Source organism: Saimiri boliviensis, chromosome 5, assembly GCF_048565385.1.
Source record: "Saimiri boliviensis isolate mSaiBol1 chromosome 5, mSaiBol1.pri, whole genome shotgun sequence".
Lineage (NCBI taxonomy): Eukaryota > Metazoa > Chordata > Mammalia > Primates > Cebidae > Saimiri > Saimiri boliviensis.
In genome coordinates this window covers 127,762,784-127,780,712 of record NC_133453.1, presented here as the reverse complement: position 1 = coordinate 127,780,712, position 17,929 = coordinate 127,762,784, and the positions used below count along the sequence as shown (strand labels likewise).

General features: G+C 38.7%; 1 protein-coding gene across 2 annotated transcripts in view; it reads left to right on the top strand.

Annotated features, from left to right (window-relative positions):
• The window catches only part of EFL1 (elongation factor like GTPase 1), a 117,275-nt gene that overhangs the window by 2,277 nt on the left and 97,069 nt on the right, over nucleotides 1-17,929 (top strand). For both annotated transcript variants that reach the window (XR_746387.3, XM_003921674.4), the window contains exons 3-7: nucleotides 1,605-1,672; nucleotides 4,428-4,512; nucleotides 12,765-12,898; nucleotides 13,617-13,754; nucleotides 15,226-15,440. Coding sequence is in view for 1 of the 2 variants with exons in the window: in XM_003921674.4 (XP_003921723.1) it covers nucleotides 1,605-1,672; nucleotides 4,428-4,512; nucleotides 12,765-12,898; nucleotides 13,617-13,754; nucleotides 15,226-15,440 (640 nt within the window). In the remaining variant the exon portion in view is untranslated. The remainder of the gene's footprint in view (nucleotides 1-1,604; nucleotides 1,673-4,427; nucleotides 4,513-12,764; nucleotides 12,899-13,616; nucleotides 13,755-15,225; nucleotides 15,441-17,929) is intronic.

Genomic DNA, 17,929 nt, shown 5'->3' with positions numbered 1-17,929 from the left:
TCCGAAGTCCCAGGTTAGGTGGCTGTTGTCACTGATACAAGAGCTGAAGTGAAGTGAGTATGGAAACTGAAAGATAGTGCATCACTTTACAAGTGAAGCCAACAGAGAATGAGTTTTAGCTCAAATCCAGTGAGTAACCCTGCCTCCATGAGGTTTTATAATTAAATGCTCGAATTTTGAGAACATAAAGGCTGATAAAAAGGTTTTATTCTTTGTGAATTTAATCAAGTGGAAAGTCAGTAGGGTGTAACAAATTAAATTTACTCTTTAAAATTATGTTAAATTGGTGCTATCTTAGAAAACCTGCGATTCGTTTATTCAGCAAGTATTTTCTGAAGGTCTTCTGTATAACAAGCCTTGTTCTGGTCCTAGGGATACCGCCAAGAATAAAGCACAGTTCCTGCTTGCTTGATAATTTTTTTCCTAGGGTGGTATATACTTGATGTACTTAGAATAAATTCAGCTTTATTGAGTAGCAGAAAAGTGATGCTCTAAGATTATATGCTAATACATACTTACATGGCAGACAGATAACACACTGTTAAATATCTTCAGTTCTCCTACTGATTGGTTTCTGGTTTGAACTATACAGAGATTCCATAGCTTTGCTGAAATTCCTAACGTGCAATAAAGACTTGTCTTGACGGAAAAAAACCCCTCCTTTGGTTACTCCAACCCAGTCGTAGTAATTATGCATACCCGTGACAGTCTTTAAACAGAATTACCTGTTTATACCACACAAAATTGCATAGGCTTTAGTTGTATGAAGTCTGTTTAATAAAGGTAACTACAAATATATACAAAGATTCTTTTGCTATAAAGTAGACTCCTGGGTTTAGATTTGGCTACTAGGTTTCACTGGTTGTTACAGTATAGCATATTGCAAACAGTACAGCTATATTGCAAACAGATAAGAAGTTCCTGAATTTCTTTGATGAATACGTATTTTCTTAAGACAGTTTAACTAACAAATGCCAGCTGAGGCCATACATGGGGCAATATGGCAGAAGATTATGTTCAGTTTTTTATTGATGATGATTTACTCAGTGTGCCTTTCAGATAGAAAAATTATTGCTGTCTTTTTGTCATTCTGTGCTGTCAGGGGCTTAAGTTGATACACATGGTCACGGTTCTGGATATGGGATAAGTGATGTAGTAATTGTGATAAACTTGATTAAATTCTTAGAGGGCAAATTATAGTAACTGTAAAAGTTGTCAGATATTCTATGTTTTGATTGGTTTTGGGGTTTGCCTTGTCACATAAAAGTGTGTGTTTTTCTCTATATAAAGTCTGCCTCAATTTAAGAAACATTCTCTAAGAGAAGTTGATTGACAACTTTTCAGATGAGGTTGATTAGACCCACAGGGTTGGAGATAAGATTACAGCATTATTAAAGTGCTAGCATCTGTGTCCTTCCAGAGGCTACTGTGTTCAAAAGTCTAATAAAATTCTTTTGTCTTTTGTCACCTAGCATAGGTAAATAGGAAATCTTTACTAAACCAATTCTTATGACCAGATTTTAAATCTGTAGGTGTGATCCATCCCATGACCCCTTTTTAAAAAGACATAGATTTGAATTCATGTTGCTCTTTTATTTTAACAGGAAAAACTACCCTGGCTGACTGTCTTATATCTAGCAATGGAATCATCTCCAGCCGTCTAGCAGGCAAGGTATGTTATTATTTTATAAATACTTGTTGCATTTCTGTATTAGCTGTCAATAATGTAATCAATTTTGTATGTTCTTTAGCGATTCAAAAGGGTGTAAAACATAGTTCTTCCATCTAAAAGCTGCCATTTCATTTTGCAAGATAAAATTGCTGGTGAGAAAAACAGTTACTTCTATATTGCTTTGTATTGCTTTATATTAATATTTTGTAAGTGCAAAAGTGAGTTTTTGCAACAAGCAAATGATACACAATTGTGGAAGATTTCACATGGAAAGAGATTCTTTATAGGTGAATAAGTTGGGTGGTTTGAGAAGACAGAAAAGCTATCAGGTGATGGGAATAACACAGATGAAGTCTAATTTGTGTGTTGTGCTTCGAGTGGAGCGTTTGCCCACAAACTACTGAGAGAGAAAATACACTGGCAGAGAGAATGTATAAGATTACAGAAGACCTTGCAAGTTAACCTAAGTATTAAAGGAAAGCTGCTTACACCTGAGGATTGTGATGAAAATAGTGGGTTTTTTGAGACAGGATCTCACTCTGTTGCCCAGGCTAGAGTGCAGTGGTGTGATCATGCATGGCTCGCTTTAGCCTTGACCTCTTGGGCTTAGGTGCTCCTCAGCCTCTTGGGTACCTGGGACTGCAGGTGCATACCACCACACCTGGCTAATTTTTTTTTTTTTTTTTGTATTTTTTGTAGAGACAGGGTTTTGCCATGTTGCTCAGGCTGATCTTGAACTCCTGGGCTCGAGCAATCCTCCTGCCTTGACTTCCTAAAGTGCTGGAATTACAGGTGTGAGCCACTGCACCTAGCTTGAAAATAGTGTTTAAGGAAATATGATTAAAGAGATCCTTATTTGTAGCTGTGAGTTGAAAGGGCTTGGAATAATTTACTTGGCAGTCAAAAAATAGATATATTCCTTTCCGTAATGAATTTAGGATATGATTAACAGGGTTTATCAGGTGACAGAGACTACAGAGAAGAGGAGATGTGGAAGCAAAATTGAATCCACAGAGTAACCCAGTAGACTTGAAGGTCGATTTGGGCAATTGATGTGTGGGTTGAGAGGGAAGCTGGCCCAAGATACTATCTAGAGAACGCTGAAAAACACTAGGTTGAGTGATATAATGAAATGCTTATAGTTTCCTCACTTGGGAATTCAGAGAAACTACAATAATTCTAAAGTAAGTAGGTGAAAGGAAATGGTAAAGCATAAATTAATGAAATAGTAAATAGACATTTTATAGAAAGAATCAGTGAAGCCAAAAGTTTGTTTTTGGAAAAGATTAATGCAACTAACAAATACAAAGAGTGAACCCTAATGTGAGCTGTGGACTATGTAAACTATTAATCAGAATGCATCAATATTGGTTCATCAGTTGTAACAAATGTATCACACCATATACTAATACAAGGTAGGTATAATAGTGGAAACTGTGGGTGGGAGGAGAGAGTGTGTGGGAACCTTCAGTTGATTTTTCTGTAAACTTAAAGTTGCTCTAAAAATATAAAGTCTATTAATTTAAAAAATTACTAGCAATATAGACAATTTTTGATGATCTTGACTAGAAAACTTTTTTCATTGACATTGTTGAGAAACATTTGATGCTTTTGACCTGCTAATGTTTCTAATGTAGCTCACTGTACTTGGGATATATGCAAAGCATGGTATATGTAAATAAATATTTTGGAATGAATGACTTTAAAGAAGAGTAATACAACTGATAAAATACCAGTGAGATGATCAAGAAGAAAAGAGAGGAGGCAGAAGTAAGTGATAACAGGAAAGAAAAATGCCGCAGAAGTTAATAAGATAATAATAGGATGTAATGAGCAACTTTATGCCAGTAAACTTAAAAGTGCTAAAATGGAAAAATGTCTGGAAAACATAACTTACTAAAATGGAGTCAAAAAGGAATAGGAAACTTGAATTATTCTGTAGTCATTTAAGAAATTGAATTGCCTGGCAAAACTCTTTCCATAAAGAAAAGACACAGACGGTTTAACTCTCTAGTTCTGCCACACATTCAAGAAACAAATAATTTCAGTCCTACTTAACCCATTTCAAAATATAGCAAAAAAAAAAAAAAAAACCCAACGATTGGGAGTACTCTCCAAATCATATGAAGGTAGCATAACTTTGATATCAAAAAGTCTGTTAAGGATAATACAAGATAGAAGAATTGCATACCAACCTTATGTTTGTGGATATAAAAATTATAATCCTCATTAACAGAATTCAGCATAGTATAAAAAGATGGTAATTCATAGCCAAATTGAGTTTATCCCAAGGAATTCAAGATTGGTTTAACGGGTAATTTCACTATATTAACGGATTAAAGGAAGAGAATCATTTCAACAGATATGGAAGACATGTAGTAAAATTCAGTATCTGTGATAAAACCTCTTCACAAGACAGTTACAGAAAAGAACTTCTGTAGTCTGGTGTAGGGTATTTATTTTAAAAACCTACGATGAAGATAGAGCTTAATGATGAAGCGTTAAAACTTTTCTATTTATAGCCAGGAATAAGGCTGGTCGTAGTGGTTCACATCTGTAATCTCAGCACTTTGGGAGGCCAAGGTGGGAGGATCACTTGAGGCTAGGAGTTCGAGACTGGTGTGAGACCACTATCTCTACAAAATAAAATAAAAAATAAAATTTAACTATTTAAAACAGAAATCTAAATCAGCAAATTTTAATGTTACATTTTAATTCTTTGGGAAGTAAAGATGCATATGTTGCATTTTTCCAGTTAAGGTACATGGACAGCAGAGAAGACGAACAGGTCCGAGGGATCACTATGAAATCTAGTGCCATTTCACTACATTATGCAACAGGTAAATTCAATTTGTGTTTTAAAGAAGCAGAGTTTTGCATTTTACATGTCCTCCTCTCTCTTTCTGAATTAACTGCATGCCTCAGTTTCTTTGCTTATAGTCCACATATTTTATCCTGGCCTCTCGACATGAGCTGTTGTCAGTGTCAGGCTGTCCAGGCTTGGATGCAGATGGAAACCTCTGACTGGCTTAAGAGCAGAAGAACTGGCAATTCACACCTGCCCCCTCCACCAGGTGACTGTATGGATTTCTTCACAAGGAAAGTCAGGAGCCCTAGGACTTTCGCTGGTTCAGCCTTACTATTCTGCCTCATGGCCTGGCCTGCATATTAGATTTGGAGTCTTATTTACTTAAAGATAGACTGCCATGATAAGTACCAGCTTGCTATCCTTCAATGAGGATACTTCTTTAATAGTAACACGGCTAGGAATTTATCTGGCCAAAATAGTCATGTAAGTGTGTGAGATACATGCCACTGATATTCACTAAAAACTTCGTTTTCGTGAAAAAAATAGCAACAACCTGAGGAGAATGGTTAAATAAACTGATACATCCAAGCTGTGAAATACTGTGTAGCTGTTAAAACAAGTGTTTCATATATATGTCATTGTGTAGGGAAAAAATGGATGTTAAGAATGCTTTATTTTGTGAAGCATTCAGTTGATGTTAGGCTTAAGAAACTAGGTACACGATAGCTCACTTCTGAGCTAGGTGTGTCTCACATGCATGGATTTGTTTAATCTTCACAGCAGCTCTGTGACAGGTATTACTCTTATTTTACACATGTGCAAAAATGGAGTTCAGAGAGGTTAAGACCCTTTCCCAAGGACAGAGTAATTTCTAACGTGTGGTAGTAGTCCTAGAACCAACATTTCTAGCCTAATTACTTGGACCATTAGTCTCTTGGAAGTCAGGCCACAGCTAATTTCTCCGGAGGCTTCAGTATTTCTTTCCACCGGGGATTGCTGTGGACGTCTTGAGGCCAGCATTACCTACATCCTGCGGTCTTCATTCACTGCCCACGATGTGAGCCACGTGATCTGGCCTCCCTTACAGTCTCTTCCCCATGTTTCTCTGTGATTCTGACACCCTCTTTCAGTCTCCCATCATTCCTTTCCTTACCAAAACTTACTCTGAAAACATTCCAAGGTAAACAAACATCTCTGCATCCTCAATTTTGTTTTTATTGATGTTTCCTCCTTTTTCCTGCTTGGTTGTCTTCTGATGACATTGCCTGCCTTGTCCTTTTTTTCAAGTGAATGCTACTCATTCTTTCATGTTCTGTATATGTCTGGGTTAGGATATGGGATTGCCATTCTTTTTGTTCCCAGATCTGATCAGAAAAGCTAACTCTCCTATCCTTATTTTCAAACTTCTTTCAAGACTCAGACCGTCCAGTTATTCACCTTTCCAATCATTGCCAGCTCTTGGTTATGGTCCCTGTTGATTAGTGACTTTGGTACCTGGCCTCATAACTTTTCTTTTCACCTGAATCCTCTAAGGTGGCTTTTACCATCCCTGAGGATGACTTCTTCAACAGCTTATCCTCCCAACATCGTTGATTCTCCACTTCACCTATCCATCATCATGACTACCTTTTGGATTTTAGCATCATCTTGAGCTATCCATCTTTGACATTTCAAACTTATATGCTTCCTTCTCTATGATCTTTGATTCTCTCAGCTCTTTCTTTCCCCTGACTAATGATGGACCCATTCTTTGACTTCATAATGTTCTCCAGTTTTTTGACTCCCATCAGCCTCTTTCTGCATTCACTTCCTGCCTCATACAGTCCAGATTTGTCTTTTCACTGACAACCTTTGCCAGTGTCTTCAGTCTCTTTGGTTCTTGACCTTCTGTCATAATTTTCCCAACAACACTTTCATCCTGGGTAAAGCTAATTTTCTACATGTCCTCGTCCTTGTACCTGGGCTAGGTTCTCAAATCGTACTCCAGACTGCTGGCAGACTTCCCATCTCTCTCTCTCTTAGGTCTTGCTCATTCTGCCCAACAACTATTTTAAACCTTGTGATCTCTTTTAGCCTATCTGTCATCTCATCCTCCACAATCTCGGCAGACATTCTTCTGTTTCACGGAAAAGGGAAGAATTCTCAGCTGCTTGCCACTATACCTCAAAAGGAAATGGCATGGGCATTTTTTGCTTGCCTCCTGTCACTGGCAAAAACCTGTGCTCTGGACTTACCTTCTGTTGATGGTCTTTTCTTCAGTATCTTCCACCTCTCCCTCTGTGCTGGCTTGTAACCATCAGCTTTTAAGCATGCTCAAGTCTGTCTTGTCTTAAAAAATACATAAATCGCCGGGCGCAGTGGCTCAAGCCTGTAATCCCAGCACTTTGGGAGGCCGAGGCGGGTGGATCACAAGGTCAAGAGATCGAGACCATCTTGGTCAACATGGTGAAACCCCGTCTCTACTAAAAATACAAAAAAAATAGCTGGGCATGGTGGTGCGTGCCTGTAATCCCAGCTACTCAGGAGGCTGAGGCAGGAGAATTGCCTGAACCCAGGAGGCGGAGGTTGCGGTGAGCCGAGATCGCGCCATTGCACTCCAGCCTGGGTAACAAGAGCGAAACTCCGTCTCAAAAAAAAAAAAAAAAAAAAAAAATACATAAATCCTTCTTTCAGCCCCATATTCCTCTGCATGTTCCCCCTTCTCCCTTCTTAGTCAAATGACTATTTAGTATTGACTAATACTTAGTCAATATACAATGACTCCCTCAATTTATCTCATGGTAGGACCCGCATCTTACAGTAATGACATACATTAGCAGTGTGAAATTGGTCCTTTATCTATGACTCTCTCTCCAGGGCGATGCTAGGCATAGAGAGATTATCACTCAGGCTAGAGTGCAAGTAAGGTAAGAAGTAAACATCGACCTTCTTTTTACTCTGGCATTTCTTATTCTGGTTCTTGTTCTTAAACCCTTTCAAGCAAAACTGCCAGTGATCAAAAGAATCAAGACAACGTGGATGTGTAATTATTAGATTTACTGTCTCTGCACAGCAGGCCTTCAAAGGTGGGGAAGTTCTCAGTGAAGTTAGAGTTCAGGGTGTGGCCACAGTATTGGGTACCAGATGTGGACTGGCATCATACTGAGAAAAAAAAGTGGTTGAGGCAAAATGTAATCAGAAGTGGGCTGTACGTGTTCTAGTCTCACACTGGAAGAAGGTCTGGAGAGGCCTTCAGATTGGGTTTGTGCAGCAAAAGAAAACTTAATCGGTTTGCTGCACAGAAATAGTTATTTTTAGATCATTTTTCCCTTTCCCTTTCCTAACCCATGTCACTTTTTTTTTTTTTTAAAGATAAGAGTTTTATTCTATCACTCAGGCTAGAGTGCAGTGCTGATCACAGCTCACTGCAGCCCAGAACTCGTAGACCCAAGCAGTCCTCCTGCCTCAGCCTCCTGAGTAGCTAGGATTACAGGCATGTGACACTATGCCTGGCTAATTTTTTTAATTTGTTACGGAGATGATTGTCTCACTCTGTTGTTCAGGCTGGTCTCGGCTCAAGTGGTCCTCCTGTTTGGCCTCCCAAGCACGGGGATTATAGGTATGAGCCACTGTGCCTGACCCCATCTTAGTTTTGACACCTACCATCAGAGTCAACCACCCTTCCCCTCTCCTATGGCAGGCTTCTCATAAAGATAGTTACCCTGTTACCTATGTCAGCTTTACAAATGTGCTTTATAATTCTGTCAACTAATAAGCCATCTTAGTTGATTTATAACATGTTATACGTTGATTTAAAATGTAAAAGGAAAGTAGTGATTTAAGATATAAAAGGAAATCAGGTGCAGTGGCTCACATCTGTAATCCTGGCACATCGGGAGACCACGGTAGAAGGATCACTTAAGGACAGCAGTTTGAGGCCTGCTGGGGCAACACAGTAAGACACCCTCTCTAGAAAACATAAAATAAAAATTACCCTTATGTGCCTGAGTCCCTACTACTCAGGAGGCTGAGGCAGGAAGATTGCTTGAACCCAGATGTTTGAGGCTGTAGGGAGCTATGATTGTGCCACTGCATCCTACACTGAATGCTACAGTGAGACCCTGTGTCATAAATAAATAAATAAATAGCATTTCCTGTGGAGGGAGACTTGTGTTACTTTTTAGTTGGGGTATAATTTATGTATATAATTGTCATCAGTTCATACATAAGGAATTTAGTCAGATAACTCAGGTTCTGCCTGTATTTCTGTTATTTTTGTTGTCAGGCAAAATATTCTACCAATACACTAAAACATAAAAGACACCTGCAAGAGGTTCAGATCTTCATCCAGCACTTCAGTTTTTCTTTTTTATTTCACAGGAAATTTTCTCTCATCAGCTTGCTGTGTATGCTTTAGTAAGCATTTCCAATGTTTTAGAAATTGAACACTAATCTCCTTACATGAAGTTTTACTGAATACAGAGATGTTTTGGCAGGTACTAGTGACAAATGTGCACCTTCTGTGAAACAATTATCTATGGCACTTTAAAACCATAGGCAAGGGAGCAGTTCTTTTCCCATAACTGCCTATTAGCAGCAGAAATCGTCTGGAAGATATCCTCCGTAATTAACTTCAGGTCTTCCAACTTTTTTTTTCAGTTCCCTGGAACATAAAAAGATTGGCTTGTTGCTTGACTGATTAGATCTGGGCCTTGAAATGAAGTGGTTTAGTTTGGAATGCCTGGGAAGTAAAGCAACAGAAGTTTCTGTCCCTGAATGCTACTGCAGGGATTAGTTCAATATGTAGTTTCAGGACTTGGTTAAGGAAAGATCATTTAGCAGCTTAAAAAATTTTGTCTCTTGAAAAGTGTTATGCATTCTCTACTTTTTAAATAATTTCTGCTAGCAATAATAAAACATCTAGCATGATAAACCCTATAACTGTCTTTATGTATTTTTTAATTTGGTCACACACATGCAAAAGTAGTAAATGGCATTTTTAAAAGAGACATCATGTGGCTGAAGTCACAGCAGAATAGCTGTGCTTATGGACTTTTTTTCTCTAATGGATATGGAACTTCTTCGCCCAACCTTTGAAATTTAGGTTAAAGTTTTTAGAAAGGGTTAAGATGAAAAAGGCATTGAAAGAGGAATTGGGAGGCCTGGCTCAGAGCTGAGCCAAGACTTAGTCAGCTGTGTAACTAATCATAGCATTAACTCTTTCTCGCCATTAAATTCATTTGAGAAACTCCAGGTTAAACAGAGTTAGACAGACTTCTCTATCAGGGCTTCGCTGAACCTTTAATACATGCATGTGATGTGAGCTCCAAGGCCGGCTGTATTTCTCAGCTCTATTATTTGATCAGACACTTATTTTTTAGGATGTAGATTTTCAGGTGGAAACACTTGGTGTATCACTAGCTTTCAGTTCCTCTTTAGATCTGAACCTACCTTTCCTAAATGAATTTCCAAGAATCTGGAAATGGATGTGTAATTAGAGAAGCATAGATAGGTAGGTAGGTATTCATTTTTCTGAGCATTCTCTAAAAGATCTGTAACTCCAATAAAAAATAAGAGCACTGTTGTATAGGAAGCCTGAAATTTCTGTACAAGTGTATTTTTAGACTCTAAAGAACTTGACAGGAGACCCAGTGTCTGAAACTTCTGTATCAGGTCCAAGCAGTATCACAGAGGGTGGGAAAGTGCTTGCAGTTTTCCCACTCTAAAGTTTGGAGTTTAGCCAAAGGAACAGGCAAGTCCCCAGTTGCAAAGGATGAAGAAATCTAAGACCCTAGAAGTGACTAAGATTCTAGGCGTATTTCTGGCTTGCTTTTTGGACCTTGGTTCAGTCTCCTACCTTTTGAGGGCGTTAGCATGTTTTTCTATGAAATAAAGGCTTAGGCTAAGAAAATGCTGAGCGATTTTAAGAATCTCACAGCTTTAATTTTTTACGATAAGACCCTAGACCACTGTTAGACATGCTTGTTTTTCTCTGGTTTACTTGGTTGAGACCATGGTACTTACTGTTAGCTGGAAGAACTGGTGTGAGATCTGACAGTGCAAGGCTCAACTGAGATATAGTGGACCATTGCTCCAGGGCTCTGGTTATTTGACTTCTTGGAGTTTCTTTGGAGATCTCCATGATCTTCTCTGGTTGGAACCTTCTCTGGTGGTTTCAGCCAGAACAATGGCTCTTCATAAAGCAGTTTGCATGAAAAGACCAGGAGGAATGGTACTGAAGAAGGCAGTCTGTTGCTAACTGACGGCAGTCTTTCCCACTGAGCCCCATCTTTAGTGGAGATGGGGTTTCGCCATGTTGGCCGGGCTAGTCTTGAACTTCTGGCCTCAAGTGGTCCACCTGCCTCAGCCTCCCAGAATGCTAAGATACAAGCGTGAGCCACCACACCTGGCCTTATTTATCCTTCTTAAACTGTCAATCGCATAAAGGCAATGATGATTCCTTGTCTGTAGTTCTTTGCTACTGTGCTGTATACACACTTTGTGAATGCCTAGTGAAGACCTTTGTCTAACTGGCATAGTCTAGAGTACACTTGGGAGTGCTCCAGCCAGTGTTTTAGGAATTCATTAGCGGTGGAATCTTGGCATGTGAGATGAAAGTTACTGCTATCTGAGTGTAGTGGTTAGAGGTATGGTCTTTGGAGTTAAATGGGTTTGAACTTCTATCATTTTGAATTGTATGATCTTAGTAAACATTAGATAATTTCTGCAATATGCTTAGAACAATGCCAGGTGTAAATAGGCAGTCCACAGATGTTTTTTGGTTTTTGAGACAGAGTTTCGCTCTTGTTACCCAGGCTGGAGTGCAATGGCACGATCTCGGCTCACCGCAACCTTCGCCTCCTGGGCTCAGGCAATTCTCCTGCCTCAGCCTCCTAGGTAGCTGGGATTACAGGCATGCGCCACCACGCCCAGCTAGTTTTTTTGTATTTTTAGTAGAGACGGGGTTTCACCATGTTGACCAGGATGATCTCGATCTTTCGACCTCGTGATCCACCCGCCTCGGCCTCCCAAAGTGCTGGGATTACAGGCTTGAGCCACCGCGCCCAGCCCAGTCCACAGATGTTTTTGTGGTTATCGTTGTGTTGGTGTTTTATCAATATCACCTAGGGTACAAGTGACGTCATTAAAATTATATTGGGAGAAAATGCTTTAAATGGCCCATAAATTGTAGGTTGAGCATCCCAAATCTGAAAATCCGAAATCTGAAATACTCCGAAATTTGAAATTCTTCAAATACTAACATGGCACATAATGGAAATGCTCCTTAGAGCATTTTGGATTTCAGATAAAGGATATTTAACCTTATAGTAATTCTTGAGCACGTTCAAGTTGATAAACACTGAGTTAAGGGGAGGAGCAAAAGTAAAGTATATGTTTGAGCATTCAAATAGTTATTCTGCCTCTAAAAGAGAATTATATCAAATTTGTCAATAATGGAGGAATGAGTATAGAATTCTGAAGTATTATTAATTTTCTTCATGGTATACTAAGTTAATGTTTAATGAGATCTCTCCATAACCTAGGATGATTTTTTTTTTCTTGTTTGCCTATGACTAAGGGCTTTGATGGGCTTTGGGAATTTCAGTGCTAAAACCAGACAACTCAGGATGTGTCATCACCCTATTATAAGTTGAATACATTTGTTGAGACTATTGAAGGAAGACATGTTAATGGGAGAGCACATAGCACACTGGTTGGCACATAGTAACCTTAAGTTTTTGTGGAATTGAGTCTAAATCTTGTCAGATTCATACACTGCTCTTTGATAAATTGTAGGAAAGAACTTGGCCTACTGCTTGCTTGGCCCTTTGAATAGCTTTTACTGTTAGGCCCTTGGGCATTGATTAATTTCTTTCAGTGATTAACGTGCTTATCACATATTACTGAATCCTTACACTGTCCCTATGAGATACATATTACTGTTCTCCTTTTATTAATCTGTAAAGTAATATGGAATATTTATCTCATAGGGATACTGTGAGGATTCAATAATATGTGATAAGCACATTAAAAGTGAGTAGTAGCACAGTGGCTGGCTCCCACTGAGCTCTTAAGTGGTAACTATTAGAATAATGAAGTCCTTTAACGTTTTATACAGATGCTATGTGGATCAGTAGTCCCATCAGTGGGAAAAATTGAAATGGTAGCTCTTGATTGAGCTTTTGACTCCTTTAGCTTTGTTCAGTTTTATCTTAGAAGCTTTCTACTTTCTTCTAGAGTACCTGAGGAAGAGCATTGTATGCCTGCACAACTGAAAATGTGTGTTTACAAATTTTATTTTAGGTAATGAGGAGTACCTGGTTAATCTGATAGACTCTCCAGGACATGTGGACTTTTCCTCAGAAGTATCAACCGCCGTTCGCATTTGTGATGGATGCATCATTGTGGTAGATGCCGTGGAAGGAGTCTGTCCTCAGGTAATGGATTGCGATGAGAAATATTTAAAATGTTAAAGGTGAGGAAAGAGGAGGAACTGACTGACTTTAGATATTTCACTGATCAGAACATTAGTTTTATATTTCATATTTGGTAACGTTCCAGTCTGTGATGGAGTTAAATCACCAGAGTTCTGAAGGGATCTTGGAGGTGATGACTTTAACTTAACATACTTTGTTTTTGTTTTGTTTTATTCTTGTTTGTTTTAAGACAGAGTCTTGCTCTGTCGCCCAGGCTGGAGTGCAGTGGCTTATTGCAACCTCTGTCTCCGGGGTTACAGTGATTCTCATGCCTCAACCTCCAGAGTAGCATGTGCCACCATACCTGGCTAATTTTTGTATTTTTAGTAGAGACGGAGTTTTACCGTGTTGGCCAGGCTAGTCTTGAACTGGCCTCAAGTGATCTGCCTGCTTCAGCCTCAGAGTGCTGAGATACAAGCATGAGCCACCACACCCAGCCTTATTTATCCTTCTTAAACTGTCAATTGCATAAAGGCAGTGATGATTTCTTGTCTATTGTTCTTTGCTACTGTGCTGTATACATACTTTGTAAATGCCTAGTGAATCCCTTTGTCTGACTGGCACAGTCTAGAGTGTGATAAAGGAGTAGGGTAATGGGTTGGTTGTTAATCAAGGTTTTCTGATGTGCTTTAATGATTTCAAATCATGAGTTTTACATTTTTCTTTCTGTTTTTATCAGACACAGGCAGTTCTGCGGCAAGCGTGGCTTGAAAACATACGTCCAGTCTTAGTGATTAACAAGATAGATCGCTTGATAGTGGAACTGAAATTCACCCCACAAGAGGCCTATTCTCACCTCAAGAATATTTTAGAACAGGTATTTTAATTTTTAATATTTAAAAAATGTAGGCTCAAAGAAGAGTTGTAAGGAAGGTACTTAGCTAGGTATGAGGCATTGGTACAGAAAAGTTAACTTTTCCACTTCAGATTCTTACATGTTGATGTTATTCTACAACAGAGGCAACAGAATAGGCATGTTCTCAGTAGTCCCTTCCATCTTTTGGAAGCACCCATCATACAAAGCTTGGACAGTAGGCTCTCTCGTTTAAAACTCTGTATCATGGTTCCAAAGTGAAGCAATATTAGAACTTTATTACCTGTCTTTAAAGGAAAGTTTACCCAAGCATTCATTCATTTATTCAGCAAATGTTTCCTAGATATATGTTGAATAAATTAATTATGGAATGTCCATTGTACACTAGGGATTGTGAATATAAGATGGACATGTCAGAATCCCTGTATTCAAGGAGCTCACAGTATAGTAGGGGAGACAAACAAAGCTATTTGGAGAACAATGAGATAAGCCCTGGGTGTGATGTGACAGCATAGATGAAGGCCATCTAACCTAGTCTGGGTCAAGAGAGGTTTTATAATGGAAGCCTTGAGGTAGAAGGAAAGTAGGTGTTTGCCAGGTAGACAGTTAGGAAAAAGACATTCAAAAGAGAAGAAATATGATCTGCAAAGTCATAAAGGCAAGAAAAAGCGCAATACAATATTTCATTTAAGGAACTGCAAATTGTTTTATAGGAGAAGAATTAGATCACGTTGAACAGTGACAAGAGATGGTGAAAAGGATCTAGGGTTTAGATGGTGGTGAACCTTTTACGCCATGCATAGGAAAATTTCTTCCTCAAGACGGTGGAAAGCCACTGATGAGAGCAACTAGAGTATATTTATTTGCTAAAGGCAGGAAACAATAAAAGTAGAACAGTGAAAAAGAATGATGGATGGAGATCGTTCCCTGTAAAAATAGGAACAGGTAAAATAACTTCTGCTCTGCATTGGCAGGAGAAAGGTCAGTGTTATTTGCAGACGTAAATGAGCTTATACATTGGAATGTGGGGTACTCAAAGGAAATCTGAGTAATAGGTTTCATTTTCTTTCTGAGGTATGACATAAGATGACTGCCTGCTGGGGAGAGATGTGAGAAATGGGCAAGGCAGTGGACTGAGATTACAAACTAGGATTGTGGGGGTTGGAAATCATGAGTACTTTGTGATACTAGGCCTCAGTACTGAAAAACAGATTGAGGATATGACACATGAACATTTACATTAAATTAATAATAATCACAAAATGACCTTCCAAAAGCCTTATAATTTAGTTATGCTGAGTTTTGGAAGAATGTAAGTTATTCACTGATTGTAAATGTCACCTCCATCTGTGTGTGATTAGTGAGCCCCAACTGACCGATGATTCTAGCCCTAACACAGGTTAAACAGTGTTTTTCCTGCCATGAGCGTGCTAAGCATCTGAATGACACTCTGCCATTTCACCATCTCTCCTAGATTAATGCACTCACAGGAACTCTTTTTACTTCTAAAGTCCTAGAAGAAAGAGCAGAGAGAGAGACTGAATCCCAAGTGAATCCAAATTCTGAACAAGGAGGACAAGTATATGACTGGAGCACTGGCTTGGAGGACACAGATGATTCTCACCTTTACTTCTCTCCAGAACAGGGAAATGTGGTGTTTACCAGTGCAATTGATGGGTGGGGCTTTGGGTAAGTCTGTTTGAATCTGATTAAATCTCTTCGTAGATTTTATATACAATTAATTTTTTTTTTAGTGAAACTTTTTATTTTGAGATAATTATAGATTCACCTACAGTTGTAAGAGGTAATACAGAGAGTCCTCTGGTGCCCTTTACCCAGTATCTGCCGCCTATCTGTGATAACGTCTTGTAGAACTTTAGTACAATACCTCAACCAGGACTTTGCCATTTGCCTTCAATATACAGAACATTTCCAGCACCACAAGGCTCCCTCACGTTGCCCTTATATTGCCACAGCTACTTCCTTCCTACCCTCAAACCCTTTTTAAACCCCTGACTACCATTTATTTTATCTCCAAATTTGTCATTTCAAGGGTGTTAGAGAAATGGAATCAAAACTCAACACAGAAATGGAACCAAAAAATATGTAGCATTTTTTGGATTTTTTTTCTACTTAGCATGATTCTCTAGAGACTTATCCAAGTGATTACACGCATTAATATTGTAGTTAGTTCCTTTCTGTTGCTTAGTGGTATTCCATAGTGTGGATTTACCCCATTTTCACCATTCACCCATTGTTTTTGTTTTTCCATTTTTGGGCCATCATGAGTAAAGCTGCTATGAACTTTCATATGTAAGTTTTTGTGTGAACATACGTTTTCATTTCTCGGGGTTACTAGGAGTGCAGTTGCTGGGTCATATGGTAGTTGTATGTTTAGTTCCTAAAGAAACTACCAAACCATTTTCCAGAGGGACTAGATCATTTTATATTCTCACCAGCAGTGCATGCGTGAGGGATCCAGTTTCTCCAAATGTTCGCATTTGGTGTTGTCACTATTTTCCTTTTAGCAATTCTATTGGGGGCATACTAATATGGTTTTGAGGCTTTAATTTGTGTTTTCCTAACAACTGTTTGCTTTGAGCATCTTTTCGTGTGTTGATTTGTCATCTGTAGTCCTCTTGGGTGAAATGTCTTTTCACATCCTTTCCCATTTTCTTATTGTGTTGTTTTTTTTTTTAATGCTCTTGAGAGTTTTTTCTATTGTAAACACTAGTCCTTTGTCTCATATGTGCTGTGCAAGTATTTTCTCCCAGTCTGCAGTTTGGCTTTATGTCCTCTAACAGTGTCTTTCAACGTAAGCAAAGTTTTTGTTTGTTTTTGTTGCTTTTTTTTTGGAGACAGAGTCTCAGCCTGTTGCCCAGGCTGGAGGGCAGTGATGCAGTCTTAGTTCTCTGCAACCTCCGCCTCCCAGGTTCAAGCAATTCTCCTGCCTCAGCCTCCTGAATAGCTGGGTCTACAGATGTGCACCACCACACCTGGCTAATTTTTGTGGGGTTTTTTTGGTTTTGTTTTGTTTTTCAGTATAGATGGGGTTTCACCATGTTGGCCAGGCTGGTCTTGAACTCCTGACCTCAGATGATCCTCCCGCCTCAGCCTCCCACAGTGCTGGGATTACAGGTGTGAGCCACCACGCCCAGCCATAAAAGTGAACAAAGTTTTTAATTTGGCTGAAGTTCCCTTGATCATTTTTTCTTTTCATGGATCTTGATTTTAGAGTCAAATTAAAGAACTCTTTGCTTAGTCCTAGATCCTAAAGATTGTCTCTCATTTTTTTCTAAAAGTTGTAGTTTTACCTTTTACATTTAAGTCCATGGCCCACTTTGAGTTATTTTTGTATAAAGTGTGAGGCTTGGGTTGAGGTTTTCTTTTGTGGGTAGAGAGGGCCTATGGATTTCCATTTACTCCAGAACCTGGAAACGTTCTCTCTTCTCCATTGAATGGCTTTTGTGCCTTTGTCAAAATCAGTTGGGCATACTTTTGTGGGTCTGTTTCTGGATGTTTTGTTCTGTTCCATTAATCTGTGTGTCTGTCTTTCCAACAATACCACATCATTTTGATTAGTGTAGCTACATAATAAGTCTTGAAATCAGGTAGACTATTTCTGTCCACATTTTTTTTTTTTTTTTCAAAATTATTTTTGCTGTTCCAGGCCTTTGCCTTTCCATGTAAATTTTATGGTGATCTTGCCTATATCTACAGAAACATCTTGCTAGGATTTTGATGGAAATTGCTTGGTAAACCGATTAATTTGGGGAGAATTTTGATATATTTGCTATGTTGAATCTTTTCTATTCCATGAACACTATGCCTCTCCATTTAATTTAAAATTTCTTTTAATTCTTTTATGAGCATTTTATAGTTTTCAGCATGTAAGTGCTGTACATGTCAAGTTAGATTTACACTTAATTTTTTATTATTCTGAATGATTGTAAATGATATTTTTAATGTTGGTGTTCACACATTCATCTAGTATATAGAAATACATTGATTTTTGTATGTTGATCTTGTATATTGTCACCTTGCTGAACTCACTTGTAGTTCTTTGTAGATATTTTGGAATTTGCTATGAGACAGTCATGTCTGCAAATAGGAATTCTTTGTTTGTTTTTCCTTTTCTATCTGAATGCCGTTTTCTCCTTTGCTGATCGCACTGGCTA